General features: G+C 44.1%; 1 protein-coding gene across 5 annotated transcripts in view; it reads right to left on the bottom strand.

Moving 5' to 3' along the window:
- Positions 1 to 12285, bottom strand: part of celsr1a (cadherin EGF LAG seven-pass G-type receptor 1a) — a 221762-nt gene extending 209477 nt beyond the window's left edge. For all 5 annotated transcript variants that reach the window (XM_060903047.1, XM_060903048.1, XM_060903049.1 and 2 more), the window contains exon 1: positions 8582 to 12285. In XM_060903047.1, coding sequence (XP_060759030.1) covers positions 8582 to 12074 — 3493 coding nt within the window. In that variant the 5' untranslated portion in view covers positions 12075 to 12285. The remainder of the gene's footprint in view (positions 1 to 8581) is intronic.
- Positions 12286 to 16469: the final 4184 nt, after the last annotated feature.

Raw genomic sequence — 16469 nt, 5'->3', positions numbered from 1 at the left:
TTTGTATTTCTCAAAAGTAAGGCCTACTAGTTTTTATATGAAAGAATATAAATGATAATATTCATAGCTTTCAAGGCGAACCTCGAAAAAGCTGTGATCCACAATAAACAATTCACATTAACTGAACTGAAATTGACACTCACGATGCTGACTTCCAGTTTCTAAAAATCTCATTCCAACCACTAAGATCTCAATATTTTTCATCAAAACAACCTGAGTTATAGTCTAAAATACTTATTTATTTATGTTAATCAGTTTGATTTGAAAAAATAAGTAGGTAAAGCTACTAAAATCTACAAAATCTAAAATCTACAACTACAAGTCAAGATGCACGCCTGGACATTAAAGCTGGGGGTTTCTGGCAACGAGTTACAGCATTTTTCGATGTATGAGTTTCGCATGTAAACTCCAAGTGCAACCAGAACAAGACAACTTCAACAATCTTCAAGGAGCAGGAACAAGAAAAGAAAAGAAAGTACCAACAAAGGATTCTAGACGTGGAAATGGGTTATTTCACACCTTTAATTTTTGGAACTAATGGCGGAATGGGTGTTGAAAGCCAGATCTTCCTTAAAACTCTTGCAGAGAAATTAGCAAATAAAACCGGGCAAGGCTATGCAGACACAATGACTTGTATAAGAACCAAGTTATCTTTTGAAATTTTGAAAGCAGTAATAATGTGCTTTAGAGGTTCACGCACTCCTTTCTTTAAAAACAATGAATATGAATTTTTTATTGGATTTTACTATTAATGCCAATCTTGCTGATATTAGTTTTTTATTTAATGATTTTTTTTTTCTTTTCCAGTTTTGTTCTTCATTTTATAATTTTTTTTTTCTTCTTTGGTATTTGTAAATATTTGTATTTTCAATTCTTAAGAGTTTAATATATATTGTAAATTAGATTTTTATCAATGAATTTCAATAAAGTTGTTAGGCTTCAAGTATTAAAAAAAATCACATTTTCACACGGCGGCACGGTGGTGTAGTGGTTAGCGCTGTCGCCTCACAGCAAGAAGGTCCAGGTTCGAGCCCCGTGGCCGGCGAGGGCCTTTCTGTGTGGAGTTTGCATGTTCTCCCCGTGTCCGCGTGGGTTTCCTCCGGGTGCTCCGGTTTCCCCCACAGTCCAAAGACATGCAGGTTAGGTTAACTGGTGACTCTAAATTGACCGTAGGTGTGAATGTGAGTGTGAATGGTTGTCTGTGTCTATGTGTCAGCCCTGTGATGACCTGGCGACTTGTCCAGGGTGTACCCCGCCTTTCACCCGTAGTCAGCTGGGATAGGCTCCAGCTTGCCTGCGACCCTGTAGAACAGGATAAAGCGGCTAGAGATAATGAGATGAGATGAGACATTTTCACACGATTTTAAGTCAATTTTTTCATGTTATTTTTACTTTCAATTATTTTTACGTGATTTTAAGTCGTTTATTTTCATGTGTGGTTTTAAGTCAGTTATTTACATCTGTGATTTTTACATTTAATTATTTTCATGTGTAATTAAGTCAGTTATTTTCACATGATTTTACATCAGGTAATTTTGCATGTCATTTTACATTAAATTATTTTCACATGATTTTATGTCAGTTATTTTCGCATGTGAGGTAAAGCTACTGTATGAAAACTCACTTCAAAGTTTCCCGTGAAGCATAACATCAAAACTAGCTGACGGAAAATTTTGCTCAATGCTTCATCAGAAACAGCGAGAGAACATCCCTATAGAAGTTATCTGATTGATATTCACGAGTAATTCAGTCGGGAAACCGATCAGGAGAGAGAGAGAGAGCCTGACCGCTTTCCGGTGACTCAAAAAGCACCGGCAGTTTCCTGACGGCACGCGAGCAGAGTTTTTACTCCGCTGTACCAACTTCAACCTGCCATTACTCCCAAAGTACTGAAAAGATCTTAATGAGATAAATTTCTTTGGAAAGCAGAGATAAGCTTTTTAAACATAATATTCACAATATAAAATATTCAAGAGTTAAGCACTGACAGGTTTGGAAACTTAAATGAGCGTCTGCATGCACAATTTTCACAGCATGGCCAGCGAGCGTCTGATATGCCTACTCATAGAACTACGTCACAATTCATAGTGAATTTATAGGTGGGTACTGACATTAGTGTGCAATCTATGAAAGGAAGAGATGAGGCAATCTTCACAATCTTCGCACAATTCCAACTATATTTTAGAGCCAAGGTAAAACGTAGTTAGACAACCTTTTAACAGTCTTCCATATTTCAGTGCACACCGTCCTAGAATAACCCTGTCTGTCTTTGAGGCTTATTGTCTTGTTTTTCATTACTCCCACTTTTGGCACTAGAGTGAGATCACATCCCCCACATTTCTGTCTTGGCTCCTGAATGAGTCTGCAAGATTAAACATGAATCAGATTCCTTTCCTGTTCATTTAACAGAGCTAGCGCTGTTAGGTTAGGTTAATTGATGTTCATATTTCGGTGGGCCCCTGGTTGCTCAGTGAAGTCTGTCTATAAAAAAAGGAGTCCTGGTTGCATTTCAACTGGGATTCGTTCATTTTGAACACCACAGTCAAAAGACGTTTACCCGAAGGAAGAAAAAAAAAAAGAACTACAAATATCTTTACTTGAATACCTCTGAACAGATACATCCGTCTACAGCACAGACTGTAGATGGTCCATGTATAAAGAGACAGAAGGTGCATGAGCCAGCCAGACTCAGTAATCTAATAACACACGGACAGATATAACAGCTGCAGCAGAGGTTTCTGTGAAAACAGGCAAGGATTGGCACAGGGCAAATTCCACACATAGCGAGTCGAAGTTGGAGTAGTTTTATTATAATAGCGTGCAGAGATGAGATATAAGAATGCTGGTGATCTCAAGCCAATGCCAAGGAGCTTTTTTTTTAAGCCAAGTATCAAATTAGTGCCAGAAATTACACTGTTTTATCATCTTTATTAAATACTCAATAGCTTTATTTTAAATTATCTACAATGAGGAAATGGGTAAATGAATTGAACTCTGTATGACCTGATCCCTTGAGTCACTAAAGCCTAGGTCACAACCGGACGTACGATTTTTTGGCCGTGCGATTTTTGGCGTTTCCCCAAATCGCTGCGGTTTTTTTGCTCATGGAGAAAGACGCACATTGGCCGTAAGTTTGTCTTGCAACCTGAAAAAAACGTAAGCGCCCGTAGAGTATGTTTGACATGACAAAGAACCTCTGCGGCTGGTCTACGGCTCGAAAATCAGCACGTCACACGCGCGCCCTCCGCGCGTTCCTTGCGTTTTTTGCACGTAGACCGGCCATAGGAGCACGTACGGCCGGTTGTGACCGAGGCATAACAGCACATAATTCATCTAACAGCTAATAAGACAGCTAAGATCTTACCAGCTGATTAAAAGCAAAAATCTAATCTTTAAATAGTTTACTTGATATTAAAAAAAGTAATTTGACTGCCATTTTGTTCCCTTGGTACACACAAACCAGTTAAACAGCGTATTTTTTCACAAGTGAGATTCTGTTTATGAATATCAATGATTATCTTCCCTGTTTAGGCCTCAACGTTAACTTTTGACACCTTTTGCCCTGCAGGGCAAATGGCCTCAAAAATTTTTGCCCCCCCTTGAATTTCCTTTTGCCCTAAAATTTTGTGGTATTTCGGCAAGTTTTCAAGTACACGGTTGAAGGCAATACTGATGTGTTTTCTAGGGGTATAATGGAGTTATTTAGACAAAAGTGCATGTTTTTTAAAAAACAATTTATCTTTAATGATAAATGGGGTAAGATATATTTATCTATGGGATAATTCACTATGTAAATGATGTATATTTACTGTAGAGGGTGTGGTTTACTATTTGAGACACAAAATAGTAAAATCACAGGATGTCCTGAAGTCAACCCAAGAAAATATAGAGGGCACCAGTAACCACTTGTAGTGATGAAAAGCACAAATGCGCACGTGCACCTGAAGCGAGCCAATCAGAATCGCCGTTACAAATCGGGAAGAAAAAAAACAAAATGGTGATCACAGGGGAGGCGAGGATTCTGGTTAATAAGTCTTGTTTTTTGTAACGTACTCACTCAAAAATCATTTTTGTGCTTAAAGAAGCCGACCACAGGTGTGCCCGAAGGGGCCTAACTCGCTAAAATATTTCAGCCTGAGTGTCTTGGTCGGGCAAATCGGGCATTCGGGTAACGCCTGGCGTTGAGGCTTGCTGTTTGCTGGCGCCTTTCCTCCAAAACAACACGTTAGCTTCCAGTTGATATTCTTTATTAACCTATGTCTTTTCGAGATCACAAGATTTGGATTAAACCTATTCAATTCAAGTGACCAGTCAAACAGGTTAACAACTAAGAACCTCAGTAACAGTAACTATACTGGGATCCCCTAGCTATACTTCATAGCCATCACTTTGAGAACCACCACAAATTTCACCATTACAGGCAGAAGGTACATGAGACCATGGGACTTCCAATGCCAGACACCCTGACCTGTAGTACTGAGAGGTCAAAGGGCAGTGGGTCGTGTGTAGTAAGTGACCTTACACCTGGAGGAGAGAATACCTTGTTATGACAACAGGCTGAAAAAAGGGAAAGCGGGACCGGACTTATGTTATAGTGACCAAAGAAGAGCAATGGTGATTTATACACTCGACCTAAAGGTACCCGGGTGTGCGTGTGTGCATATGTGTTCCATCTCTTCTCGTCTTTTCTTTTGTGCAGCTGCTATATGAATGGCATGAGTAGATGTACAGACACAGCTGGTCACTGCCTCTGAGCCTGTTGTTTCCCACACACTTTTTTGTCCCTCAACACACACTCCGGCTACTCCCTTTCATGCAAAGATGCTTCGTAAGCTACAGGGACATCTACAAATCAAACTCCAATACATCAAAATGTATTAATAATTCGATATCCTTGACATCCAAAAAGTTGACAGTCGACCGACAATTGCAACAAATTTAATCCTGGTTGAACGAATAACATACTGATTTAATAAAGACAGTTCAGACATTCTCTCAAGTCTGTCTCATCCTAAACAGTTGTAGTTTGCTCCATTCCATCATCTAATTTGAATGTTTGACAAAATTCAACAACTGCCTGATGTTTTTGAGTAAACAGGCCTTCTGTTTGTTCTCTCTATGTGAATAAAAATGTCAAAACCTCATCCATGGTAGATGAATGTACACTCACCATGTAATAAATAGAGATTAGAGAAGGAGATAGCTTTCAGACTGGAGCTGTAAAAGTAGCCAGTGGGGTTGAAACCGAGATAAACTTGAATGATCTGGGGTAAGAAATGTAAAAAAGCCCAGCTATGCGAGTCCTGTAGCAGCCCATAAAAAGCCCGAGTCAGTGTGGCTAAAGGGTCTGCATGTATCAGCAAGCTTCCACTGCTGACCGTGGGACAGAGATGTCAGACTCTAATCCTGTAAGACCACACCACTTACGAGTTCAACAATCTCAGGCTTTCGTCTAAACGGGGGAACAGGGGCGCTGCGCCCTCTTACTCTCGGCGTGAGCCCCCTTACCGACTCCGTGAAAACATCCCAGCAACACCACGTGACAATGTGTCTGATCATCAAATACGTTATAATTGCTCCAAAAATATTCCAATCATAGTAGATACACCGCCAGACGGTGCAAAAACAATCCGAATTGGCGTTTTCCAGACTGAGGCGCCATGTTGTTTAGTTGTTTACTTGTCGCGGCTGCTCTCGCGAGATTTGACATGGGTTACATACAAGGTCAGCTGACTTGTCGAGCGAGATTTCTCGAGACTGAATGACCTTTCACCCACCGGCGCGGGAGCTTTTGACAGAAGTAGTTCGCGAGTTGTTTTTGTTGACACTTGGGCATTTAAAGATGTCATCCCGCGGCACGAAGCGGAAGAAAGCCAAAGACTGTCCGGGGCAGAAGAAGATTACTTCTTTCTTTTTCAATGCTGACAGACAATTTGTTACAATTTCCCTCTCAGATAGCCTCAGAATGTCCCATTGGAGCATTTTTCAAAGGCTTTGCATGGCGGCGGGGGGGGGGGGGGGGGGGGGGGGGGGGGGGACGGCACCCCCCCCGCTTCGCTCCCTCGCCATGGTGAGCGCCCTCATACTAAATTTTTCTAGAAAAAAACCCTGAATCTACCCCTTTTATGACTGCTTACATTACGAAATCAGTTCATTCAGAAAGCTTGGTGTTGGGAGAGAAGAGATCCCTGTTGGACGCTGGACCCGAGCGTAGCATTCTTGCTGTCGTATTTACACGAGTTAACACTCATCATCTCCTTGAACGCCACACACATCATCATGTCAAGATGAAGAGCTCTGACAAAGCACAGATCTTCAACTTTCACATGTAGTATTTGAGCACTGGCCCCCAAAGTCTTTTAGCCGTCACCACAAGGCTTATCACCTGTATTTATCCGGTCAAACAGAGCGGACAGGCAGTAGAGCAAAATCAATACTCCTTACAATGGTGAGAGCCACCATGCTTACACAGAGACCCCTCAGATGATGGAGAAAAAGGCTCGAGTGATACAGATAAGGGAGATTAGGTTACAGCCGGAACACCTAGCCCTCAGTCCCGCTTGTTTGCCATCCTAAATGAGTTTTTGGAAGAAAGACAAGCCTTTGTTGAGACTATAATGTTAACCTACATTTATCAGGAAGGGGAATCTGGCAGTTCTTGGTTTATTCTCTAATAACAGTGGCATGTTCAGTCTATAAGGTGACAGAACAAGAAGAAGAAACCTTTATTTGTCACATGCACACTTCAAGCACAGTGAAGTTCATCCTCTGCATTTAACCCATCTGAAGCAGTGAACACATGTACACACAGCGCCTGGGGACCAGTCATGGGTTAGGTACCTTGCTCAAGGGCACCTCAGCCCAAGGCCACCCCATGTCAACCTAACTGCATGTCTTTGGGGAAACCGGAGCACCCAGAGGAAACCCACGCAGACATGGGGAGAACATGCAAACTCCACAAATGGTTAGCGCTGTCGCCTCACAGCAAGAAGGTCCGGGTTCGAGCCCCGTGGCCGGCGAGGGCCTTTCTGTGTGGAGTTTGCATGTTCTCCCCGTGTCCGCGTGGGTTTCCTCCGGGTGCTCCGGTTTCCCCCACAGTCCAAAGACATGCAGGTTAGGTTAACTGGTGACTCTAAATTGACCGTAGGTGTGAATGTGAGTGTGAATGGTTGTCTGTGTCTATGTGTCAGCCCTGTGATGACCTGGCGACTTGTCCAGGGTGTACCCCGCCTCTCACCCGTAGTCAGCTGGGATAGGCTCCAGCTTGCCTGCGACCCTGTAGAACAGGATAAAGCGGCTAGAGGTAATGAGATGAGATGAGACAACCACACACACCACTGATTACTAGCTCAATTAAGGAAAATTTAAAGAACCTCTTCATTAGCTAAAAGCTGAGGTCTAGCTCAGAGCCAGTCTGCAATTATGCCTTCAGGCCAATTGCCTTTCCCCTGAGTCAAGGGTGAAAAGGTCATACAACCAGTGTGTTAATGGTTACCTAACGTTTGACATGTGGGTTTGTCAGTAGAATTGGTGGGGGGGACAAAGAGGGCGAGAGCGAGCGCAAGCGAACAGAAATAACAACTAAAAATATATAAAATCATGACAAAGAGAGGGAAAGAGGCTGAGAGAAATATAAAGCTTTAAAAAAAAACAACCAGGGGTCATGGAGACAATGAAGCAACCAACATCTCAAACAAACTGGACTGCAAGGGAATGCTGGCCGCCGCTGTGCTACAAAAGGGCCAACAGTGAGTATGGACTGAAGCTGAAGAACAGCAACCATGAGAACAAAGAGTAAGCCGTAAAGTCACAGGCAACACACAAAAGAGCAAGAGAGGCTCACTGAATGGGCTGTATGCAAAATGCAGGTTGCAAACGAGCAGGAAGAGGAATGCATGAGACAAAAAAAAAAAGGGACAGAAAGAATGTGAAAAAGAAAGAAACACTAAAAGGGTCTGAAACCCATGATGCAATTTAAATGACAGAAAGAGTCCAGGAAAAGAGCAGCATGGTGCACTAATATAATAATCCACATACTGCACCATCTTTACTTCATTTCAGCCAGTTTCTTAAAAACAGTAGTAATCTCGAACTGACAAGGCTGCACACTTTGCCTTGTTGACAAACTGAACATTGAAAATAAAATTAGTGATCCAGTCTTTAAGAATCGTTCAGATAAAACACGGTCCAGTAAAACATTATTACTTTCAGCGCTGCCCTTAGATTCATGCTCCCACGTTTGATAGAATCTAAATCAAATTAACTCTGCCAGCAAAATTCACTTTCACCAGGGACGGAGTCTCAAAGACCCGCAAGAGTAACTTAATTCTTACGTATAAAAGAACACCACCCACATCAAGAACACTTCAATAAAAAAAAAAGTACAAACAGTTTAAAAGCAGCAGAACTGGATCCTGCTACAGCCTGGAGCAAAACACATGCTCCAGACAGACAGATCATCAGATCAGTCAACGGCATTATACATGGTTCAGTGCGCTTCTGTTGTGACATACTGTATATATTAATAACATAAACTGCCTCAAACCAATTACCACATCAGCAGACTCTAGAGGATCCTTACCTGTGACAGATACTTTCATGGTGGCCTCCAATGGTCTGTTATTGTCCAGGTCTCTGCTAAGTTTTAGCTCTCCGGTGTCCGGATTTAAGATGAGCAGACTTAATTCGTTCCCCTCCACAAAGCTATACTTAAGTTTATCGGACACATCCGGGTCATGAGCTGGTACCTTCCCGATAACCCCAGTAGGAAAACTGTTGGATTTATTAGTGATATAGTTATTAAAGATAATCTCAAAATTCTGCAGAACAGGCTCGTTGTCGTTGACGTCAACCAAACGGATGTGGACAGTTGCTCTGCTGACCAGTGGGGCAGATGTGGCCTGGACTACGATCACATACTCGGTCTTCATCTCGTAGTCTAAATCCGTGAGCGCTTTCAGATCTCCAGTAAAGATATCCAAGTCGAATACCTCAGGGATGTTTCCTTCCACTATCTGGTACATGATTTGAGCATTAGTTCCTTCATCTGGGTCTTTGGCAGTTATCTGTGCCACTACAGAATTTATAGGGCTGTTTTCCTTGACGTCGATATAAAGCTCATCTTCCTGAAACACTGGCGCGTTGTCGTTAATGTCTAGGACTGATACCTGGATCTCCACTGCTGCTTTGAGGGGAGGAATTCCTCGGTCTACTGCATAGGCTTTCAGGTTGTAGACAGGAATGTTTTCCCTATCCAGCTTCCGGTTTGTTCTGATGATTCCAGAAAACTGTTCGATAAAAAAGTCTCCTTCTCCATCATCACCACCCTGGAAGGTGTAGCTTACTCTCCCGTTGCTTCCAGAATCCCTGTCTGAGGCGGAGATCTGGAGGACACTGGTGTACTGAGGTGCATCTTCGAACACTGTACCCTGGTACTTTTCTCGGCTAAACTGAGGGACGTTGTCATTGGCATCCTCAACGATGATCTCCACGTAAGTGGTGTCTGACTTCTGGGGGATTCCGTTATCATGAGCGGTGATCGCCAGAGTGTAGGAGGCCTGGTCCTCATAATCGATTTCCATCTGTGTGGTGATGGCACCGGTGTCTGGGTCGATGGCAAACTGTGGCACTTTGTCTTCCATGATGTACGTTATACGTGCATTCTCACCCGTGTCTTCATCTGTAGCGCTGATCACCACTACGGTGGACCCAATCGGCTTGTCCTCCCTGAACAGTACCTGGTAGTTGGCACTCTGAAACACAGGTCTGTGCGTGTTGGCGTCGGTGACGTTGATGAAGACCTGTGCTGTGTCGTAAAGCGTGCCATCTGAAGCAGTGATGGTCAGAACGTACTGTCGCTCCTGCTTGTAATCCAAAGGCAATGCTAGCGTGATGAGACCGCCACCGCTTTGACTGGTGATAGCGAACCTGTTCCGGGTGTTGCCGCTGGATATCTGGTAGGTCACTACGCTATTGATGTCCCGGTCCACAGCTGTCACTGTCAGCACGCTGCTCCCCACCACAGCATCTTCGTTAATTTTCAGGGAGTAGATCTTCTCACTAAACGTGGGGGCGTTGTCATTCACGTCCAGCACTGTTATACTAACGCTAGCAGAAGAGGACATCACAGGAATCCCATTGTCCCTGGCTTCCACACCAAAGGTGTAATACTCTGTGGTTTCTCTGTCCAGTGCAGCACTGGCTGTAATCCAACCTGTGCTATTGTTGATGGTGAAGGGGAAACCAGGGGAGGTATCTGTGAGACGATAATCCAAGCGGGCATTCTCTCCAGAGTCTGAGTCGATGGCCTGGATATGAAGGACCGAATACCCAATGGGTACGTTCTCCAAAATGGTTGCCTGGAAAGGAGTGCTTACAAACATGGGCGCGTTGTCATTTATGTCAATTACTTGCACAATGACCAGTCCAGTGCTGTTAATAAGAGGGGGTCTGCCTCCATCCTGGGCCTTAATTCCAAGACTATAGTCCCTGTGTGTTTCATAATCCAGGGGGTTTATAACGTCAATGACGCCAGTGAGAGAGTGAATGTAGAACTGGCCTTTCACATTGCCTTTGATTATACTGTAATGAACTTTGGCGTTGTTGCCCTCGTCTTTGTCAGTAGCTTCCACCTGAGCCACTCGGGTGTTGACGGGCACGTTCTCAGGCACCTGGACCACATATCTCTTCTCACTAAACTGAGGAGAGTTGTCATTCTCATCTTCGACAGTTATATGAACTGTAGCTGTAGCACTGCGGGGTCCTGGGTCCTTCCCTTGGTCATTTGCCTCTACGATGAGCATATACTGCGCCATGGTCTCTCTATCTGGACGGACTCCGACCCTCACGAGTCCATTCCGCGAGTCGATCTCAAAGACGGAATTCACGTCATCGCCGTTCACGATTTTATAGATCATGTTGGCGTTGGAAGGTGCGTCTTCGTCTGTGGCCCTCACCGTCATCACCTCAAAGCCAACTTCTACATTCTCTCGAATGCTGACCCTGTATTCGGTCTGCTCAAAAACAGGGATGTGGTCATTGGTGTCTCGAACCGTGACAGTGAGGTAAGATGTTCCAGAACGCCGAGGGGTGCCGAAGTCAATGGCAGTCAACTTAAACAAATGGGTGTCCTTGAACTCCCTGTCCAAGGGCTGCTTAGTCTCGATGCTCCCTGACTGGGGGTCAATCCGGAAGAAGTCGCTGGACCGGCTGTTGAACAAAGCCTCCATGCTGTACTCGATCCTGCCAGATTCTGCACTGTCCGTGTCCACGGCTTTGACCGTGATGACATGCATGCCTGCTGGCTCGTTCTCCGGGACGGACACTTGGTAGGTGGGCAGCTGAAAGACAGGTGGTAAATTCACACTTCTCTTCTTGCGCAACTTCCATTCAACAGGACCTGGTGGTGTTTCCAAGAGCAGCCGGACGCGCATGGAGACTGGATCTTCTCCAGAGTGGTGCAGCGTGCAGGTTACAGTGCCCTGGCTCGGACCGGCTGCATTGCGAGTAAACACACTGCCGTTACGCACAAGCACGTCCAAGCCTTCCGAAACGCACGAGAGGGCCGAAAGCTCCGTCACGTGACGCCGAGAGAACGCAGGTACATAGTGCTCGAGGTTCACGAGCTGAACACCTGGAGCGGAGCCGGAAGTCTTTCCCAGGCTGTAAAGGGACTCGATGTAAAGATCAGGCTCGGTCAGGGCGCCGCTCTTCCGCCGGTATTTAATAAAGCAGTCCTGTCCGTGCACGAACACGTTGAAGTGAGCGACCACAGAGTCGCGGCTCGTTAAAGAGTCGATTCGGAAACTCAGCGGGACCGGGCTGCTGTGCGCCAGGCGCGTGCACTTCACCTCGCGCACGAGACGCACCGCTCCGTCACGCCGGTCCACCTGGAGGACGTTTCCAAGCAACCTGGAAGTCCAAGTCCTGTCCATGGTATAAGTCCAGCCCGGCCCGAGCGATAAGTCCAGCAGAACCGCTCCGGGGTGTAAAGTGTCTGAAAGGTGCAGGTCGAAACATCCGGCGCGAGACAGCGCGAGGAGGAGAAGCAGGAGGAGACACACAGGCGCTTCCATCGCTTTGAAAAGGTTCCGTCGAAATAAATCCCACAAGAACAAACCATCAACTCTCCTTCTCCCGCAACTTCGACTTTCTTTTATCCTTCATGGTAAGGTTTGTTTAATCAGCCCAGAAACTCCTCTCTCTCTCTCCTCTTCTTCTCCCCTCCATGCAGCTGGAAGTGAAGTGTCGCTGTTACTCCAACAAGTCCCAAATGACGCCAAAATGGCTTCGCGTGCGCGCGCTCTCTCTCTCTCTCTCGGCCCTCCTCCTGCAGGAGATCAGCAGAACAGCCTGGTGCGCGCGCGCGCGGCTCCCCGCTCTGACGGACAGCACGCGCTCCACCTGCTCGCTCTTACTGCACCTCCTGACGCGCGGGTTTACAGCCCGGCCGGCCGGCCCGCTGCAGGAGCGCTATTGCTGCTTACTGTTGTTTGTCGAAACCTTAAACTCGAGTGCCTTAAAACTTCAGTTTCTTTACTTATTGGACTTATAAATTTATTTATATATACACACTACCGTTCAAAAGTTTGGGGTCACTTTTTGAAATGTCCTTATTTTTGAAAGAAAAGCACTGTTCTTTTCAATGAAGATCATCTCATCTCATTATCTCTAGCCGCTTTATCCTGTTCTACAGGGTCGCAGGCAAGCCGGAGCCTATCCCAGCTGACTACGGGCGAAAGGCGGGGTACACCCTGGACAAGTCGCCAGGTCATCACAGGGCTGACACATAGACACAGACAACCATTCACACTCACATTCACACCTACGGTCAATTTAGAGTCACCAGTTAACCTAACCTGCATGTCTTTGGACTGTGGGGGAAACCGGAGCACCCGGAGGAAACCCACGCGGACACAGGGAGAACATGCAAACTCCGCACAGAAAGGCCCTCGCCGGCCCCGGGGCTCGAACCCGGACCTTCTTGCTGTGAGGCGACAGTGCTAACCACTACACCACCGTGCCGCCCTCAATGCAGATCACTTTAAGCTAATCAGAAATCCACTCTATACATTGCTAATGTGCTAAATGACTATTCTAGCTGCAAATGTCTGGTTTTTGGTGCAATATCTCCATAGGTGTATAGAGGCCCATTTCCAGCAACTCTCACTCCAGTGTTCTAATGGTACAATGTGTTTGCTCATTGCCTCAGAAGGCTAATGGATGATTAGAAAACCCTTGTACAATCATGTTAGCACAGCTGAAAACAGTTGAGCTCTTTAGAGAAGCTATAAAACTGACCTTCCTTTGAGCAGATTGAGTTTCTGGAGCATCACATTTGTGGGGTCGATTAAATGCTCAAAATGGCCAGAAAAATGTCTCGACTATATTTTCTATTCATTTTACAACTTATGGTGGGAAATAAAAGTGTGACTTTTCATGGAAAACACAAAATTGCCTGGGTGACCCCAAACTTTTGAACGGTAGTGTATTTATAGCTTTTCTTCTTTTTCCAGTATACTAAATATTATATTCATAATCATATTTGTGTGTATATACTTATATATATACACACACACACAATTTATATATATCTACAGTATATCATCTCTAGCTGCTGACTACGGGTGAAAGGCGGGGTACACCCTGGACAAATCAGCAGGTCATCACAGGGCTGATACATAGAGACAAACAACCATTCACACCTACAGTCAATTTAGAGTCACCAGTTAACCTAACCTGCATGTCTTTGGACTGTGGGGGAAACCGGAGCACCCGGAGGAAACCCACGCGGACACGGTGAGAACATGCAAACTCCACACAGAATGGCCCTCGCCGGCTACGGGGCTCAAACCCGGACCTTCTTGCTGTGAGGCAACAGCGCTAACCACTACACCACCGTGCGTGTGTGTGTTTATATATATAAAATCACAACGTAAATGAGTGCACCCCCTTTGAAAAGTAACATTTTAAACAATCTCTCAATGAACACAAACAATTTCCAAAATGTTGACAAGACAAAGTTTAATATAACATCTGTTTAACTTATAACATGAAAGTAAGGTTAATAATCTAACTTAGATTACACAAGTCTTCTAGGCATGGAATGAACAAGTTGGCGACATTTTGCAACATCGATCTTTTTCCATTCTTGAACAATGACCTCTTTTAGTGACTGGATGCTGGATGGAGAGTGATGCTCAACTTGTCTCTTCAGAATTCCCCAAAGAAAATAATTTCTTTACACCACAAAGGTGAAGGCTACAAGAAGATCAGCAAAGCTTTACTTATCAGTCAGAATACTGTAGCAAAAGTGGAACAAAAATTTAAGAAAGATGGAACTGCAACCATCTCACAGAGACGTCCAGGTCATACACACACACACACACACACACACACACACACACACACACATATATATACACACACACACATAGTGTGTGTGCAGGACATCTCTGAAAAACACCATGGTGATGAGATCCTCCTGTATAAACATTGTTATAAATAAAATAAAAATAAAATCTTTAAAAGGTTGTGTATAACAGAGCAGCACTGTAAAATTAATTTCTCACAGAAAGAACAACAGGGTGTTTAAAAAATCTTGAGTATTTTCCAGTCGTTTCCATATGAACACTCCAAAAAAAAAATGCATCCAGTATTTGTTATTATAAGATTAAAATAAGCACATTACATGATTAATAAACCTATCTATAGATTCTGGGACATTTTAAATAGCCAAATTCAAGTTTGAAATTGTCTTGTTTTATTGGAAGATCATTTTGCTATTTTGATTCTTTTTTAAATAGTTTCGCTAAAGTTTCAAAATCATATGTTCAGAAATAGGTTTAATAATTTTATTAGTTTTATTTGTAACCTTATAATAAAAAATAGGGGGTAAGATAGGTTTTTCTATGCTCAAGATATTTTCACTTGCGAAGATATTTTTTCTCAGTGTACAGGTTGTACAGGTGAAGTACACCATGAGAAGAGAATTATTTATAAGCTGTTTGATGTTAGCATAATTGTTTAGCCTATGAAAATCCTGTTTTAGGCAACTTTTCTTTTGTGTGTGTGTGTGTGTGTGTGTGTGTGTGTGTGCGCGAGAGAGAGAGAGAGAGAGAGAGAGAGAGACCAACAGACAGACTCTACTGACCATTTGAGTGACCACTGTATATCAACAGCTCACTCATGGAGAGCATCAAGAGCACCAAATTCCTCGGTGTTCATCTGGCAGAGAACCTCACCTGGTCCCTCAACACCAGCTCCATAGTCAAGAAAGCCTAGTAGCGCCTCTACTTCCTACGGAGGCTGAGGAAAACCCATCTCCCATCCTCACAATATTCTACAGAGGAACTATTGAGAGCATTCTGAGCAGCTGCATCACGGTCTGGTTTGGGAATTGCACCATCTTGGATCACAAGACCCTACAGCATATAGTGAGGACAGCTGAGAAGATCATTGGAGTCTCTCTTCCCTCCATCATGGACATTTACACCACACGCTGCATCTGGAAAGCCACCAGCATCGTGGCCGAGTCCACATGCCCCTCACACAATCTCTTCACCCTCCTGCTGTCTGCAAAAAGGTACCAAAGCATTCGGGCCTTCACAGCCAGACTCTGTAACAGTTTCTTCCCACGTGCTATCAGACTTCTCAAGTCGGACTGATTCTCACGGACTGTTGAACACACCACTCACACTGCAGTGTTTGCACAGTGGACAATAATGCACTATTGCTTTACAATGTTTACAATGTCTCTCGCACACACAGTTAACATTTATTTATTTCCTTTCATATACTACCTCAATATGCACACTCAACTCTGCACTTTATATTGTTTATTGTTCGTCTGTTGTGTCATTTACTGTCTGCAGTGTTGCACTCTTGCACTTTGTTGTTGTAGACTTGTAGCCCTGTGAGGTTTAATGTAGCACCATGGTCCTGGAGAAACGTAGTTTTAACGATGTACTGTACCAACTGTATATGGTTGAAATGACAAAAAGACCTTCACGAAGTTTTTGGCCAAGAACAGAGTGTGGTCAAATAAAAATCCAGTAAAATAAATTGCACTCTCCATGATGCGACTTTTAACCACCCTGTACAGAATGAGATAATAATAATGACTGGTTTATTATGGGATACTGTAGTTATTGGGGTGTGTGTGTGTAGTGGTTAGCCCTGTTACCTCACAGCAAGAAGGTTCTGGGTTTGAACCTCACAAGAGACCTTTCTGTGTGGAGTTTGCATGTTCTCCCCATGTATGCATGGGTTTCCCCCACAGTTCAAAGACGTACAGTTAGGCTAACTGGTGACTCTAAATTGTCCATTAACCACGCTTGGCTCCACCAAGTTTAAATGCCCTAAATGCACCAATGGTGGACTGTTAAAATGTCGTCAGTGGTGCCCTTGCTGGCTAGGTTTAAAATAGTTCACATTTGTACAGATTTTATCTGTTGTTAAGTGGACCACCT

The sequence above is a fragment of the Neoarius graeffei genome, chromosome 21, assembly GCF_027579695.1.
Source record: "Neoarius graeffei isolate fNeoGra1 chromosome 21, fNeoGra1.pri, whole genome shotgun sequence".
Taxonomy (NCBI): Eukaryota; Metazoa; Chordata; class Actinopteri; order Siluriformes; family Ariidae; genus Neoarius; species Neoarius graeffei.
Note: the sequence above shows the minus strand (reverse complement) of the source record. Positions and strands in the feature narration are given on the sequence as shown.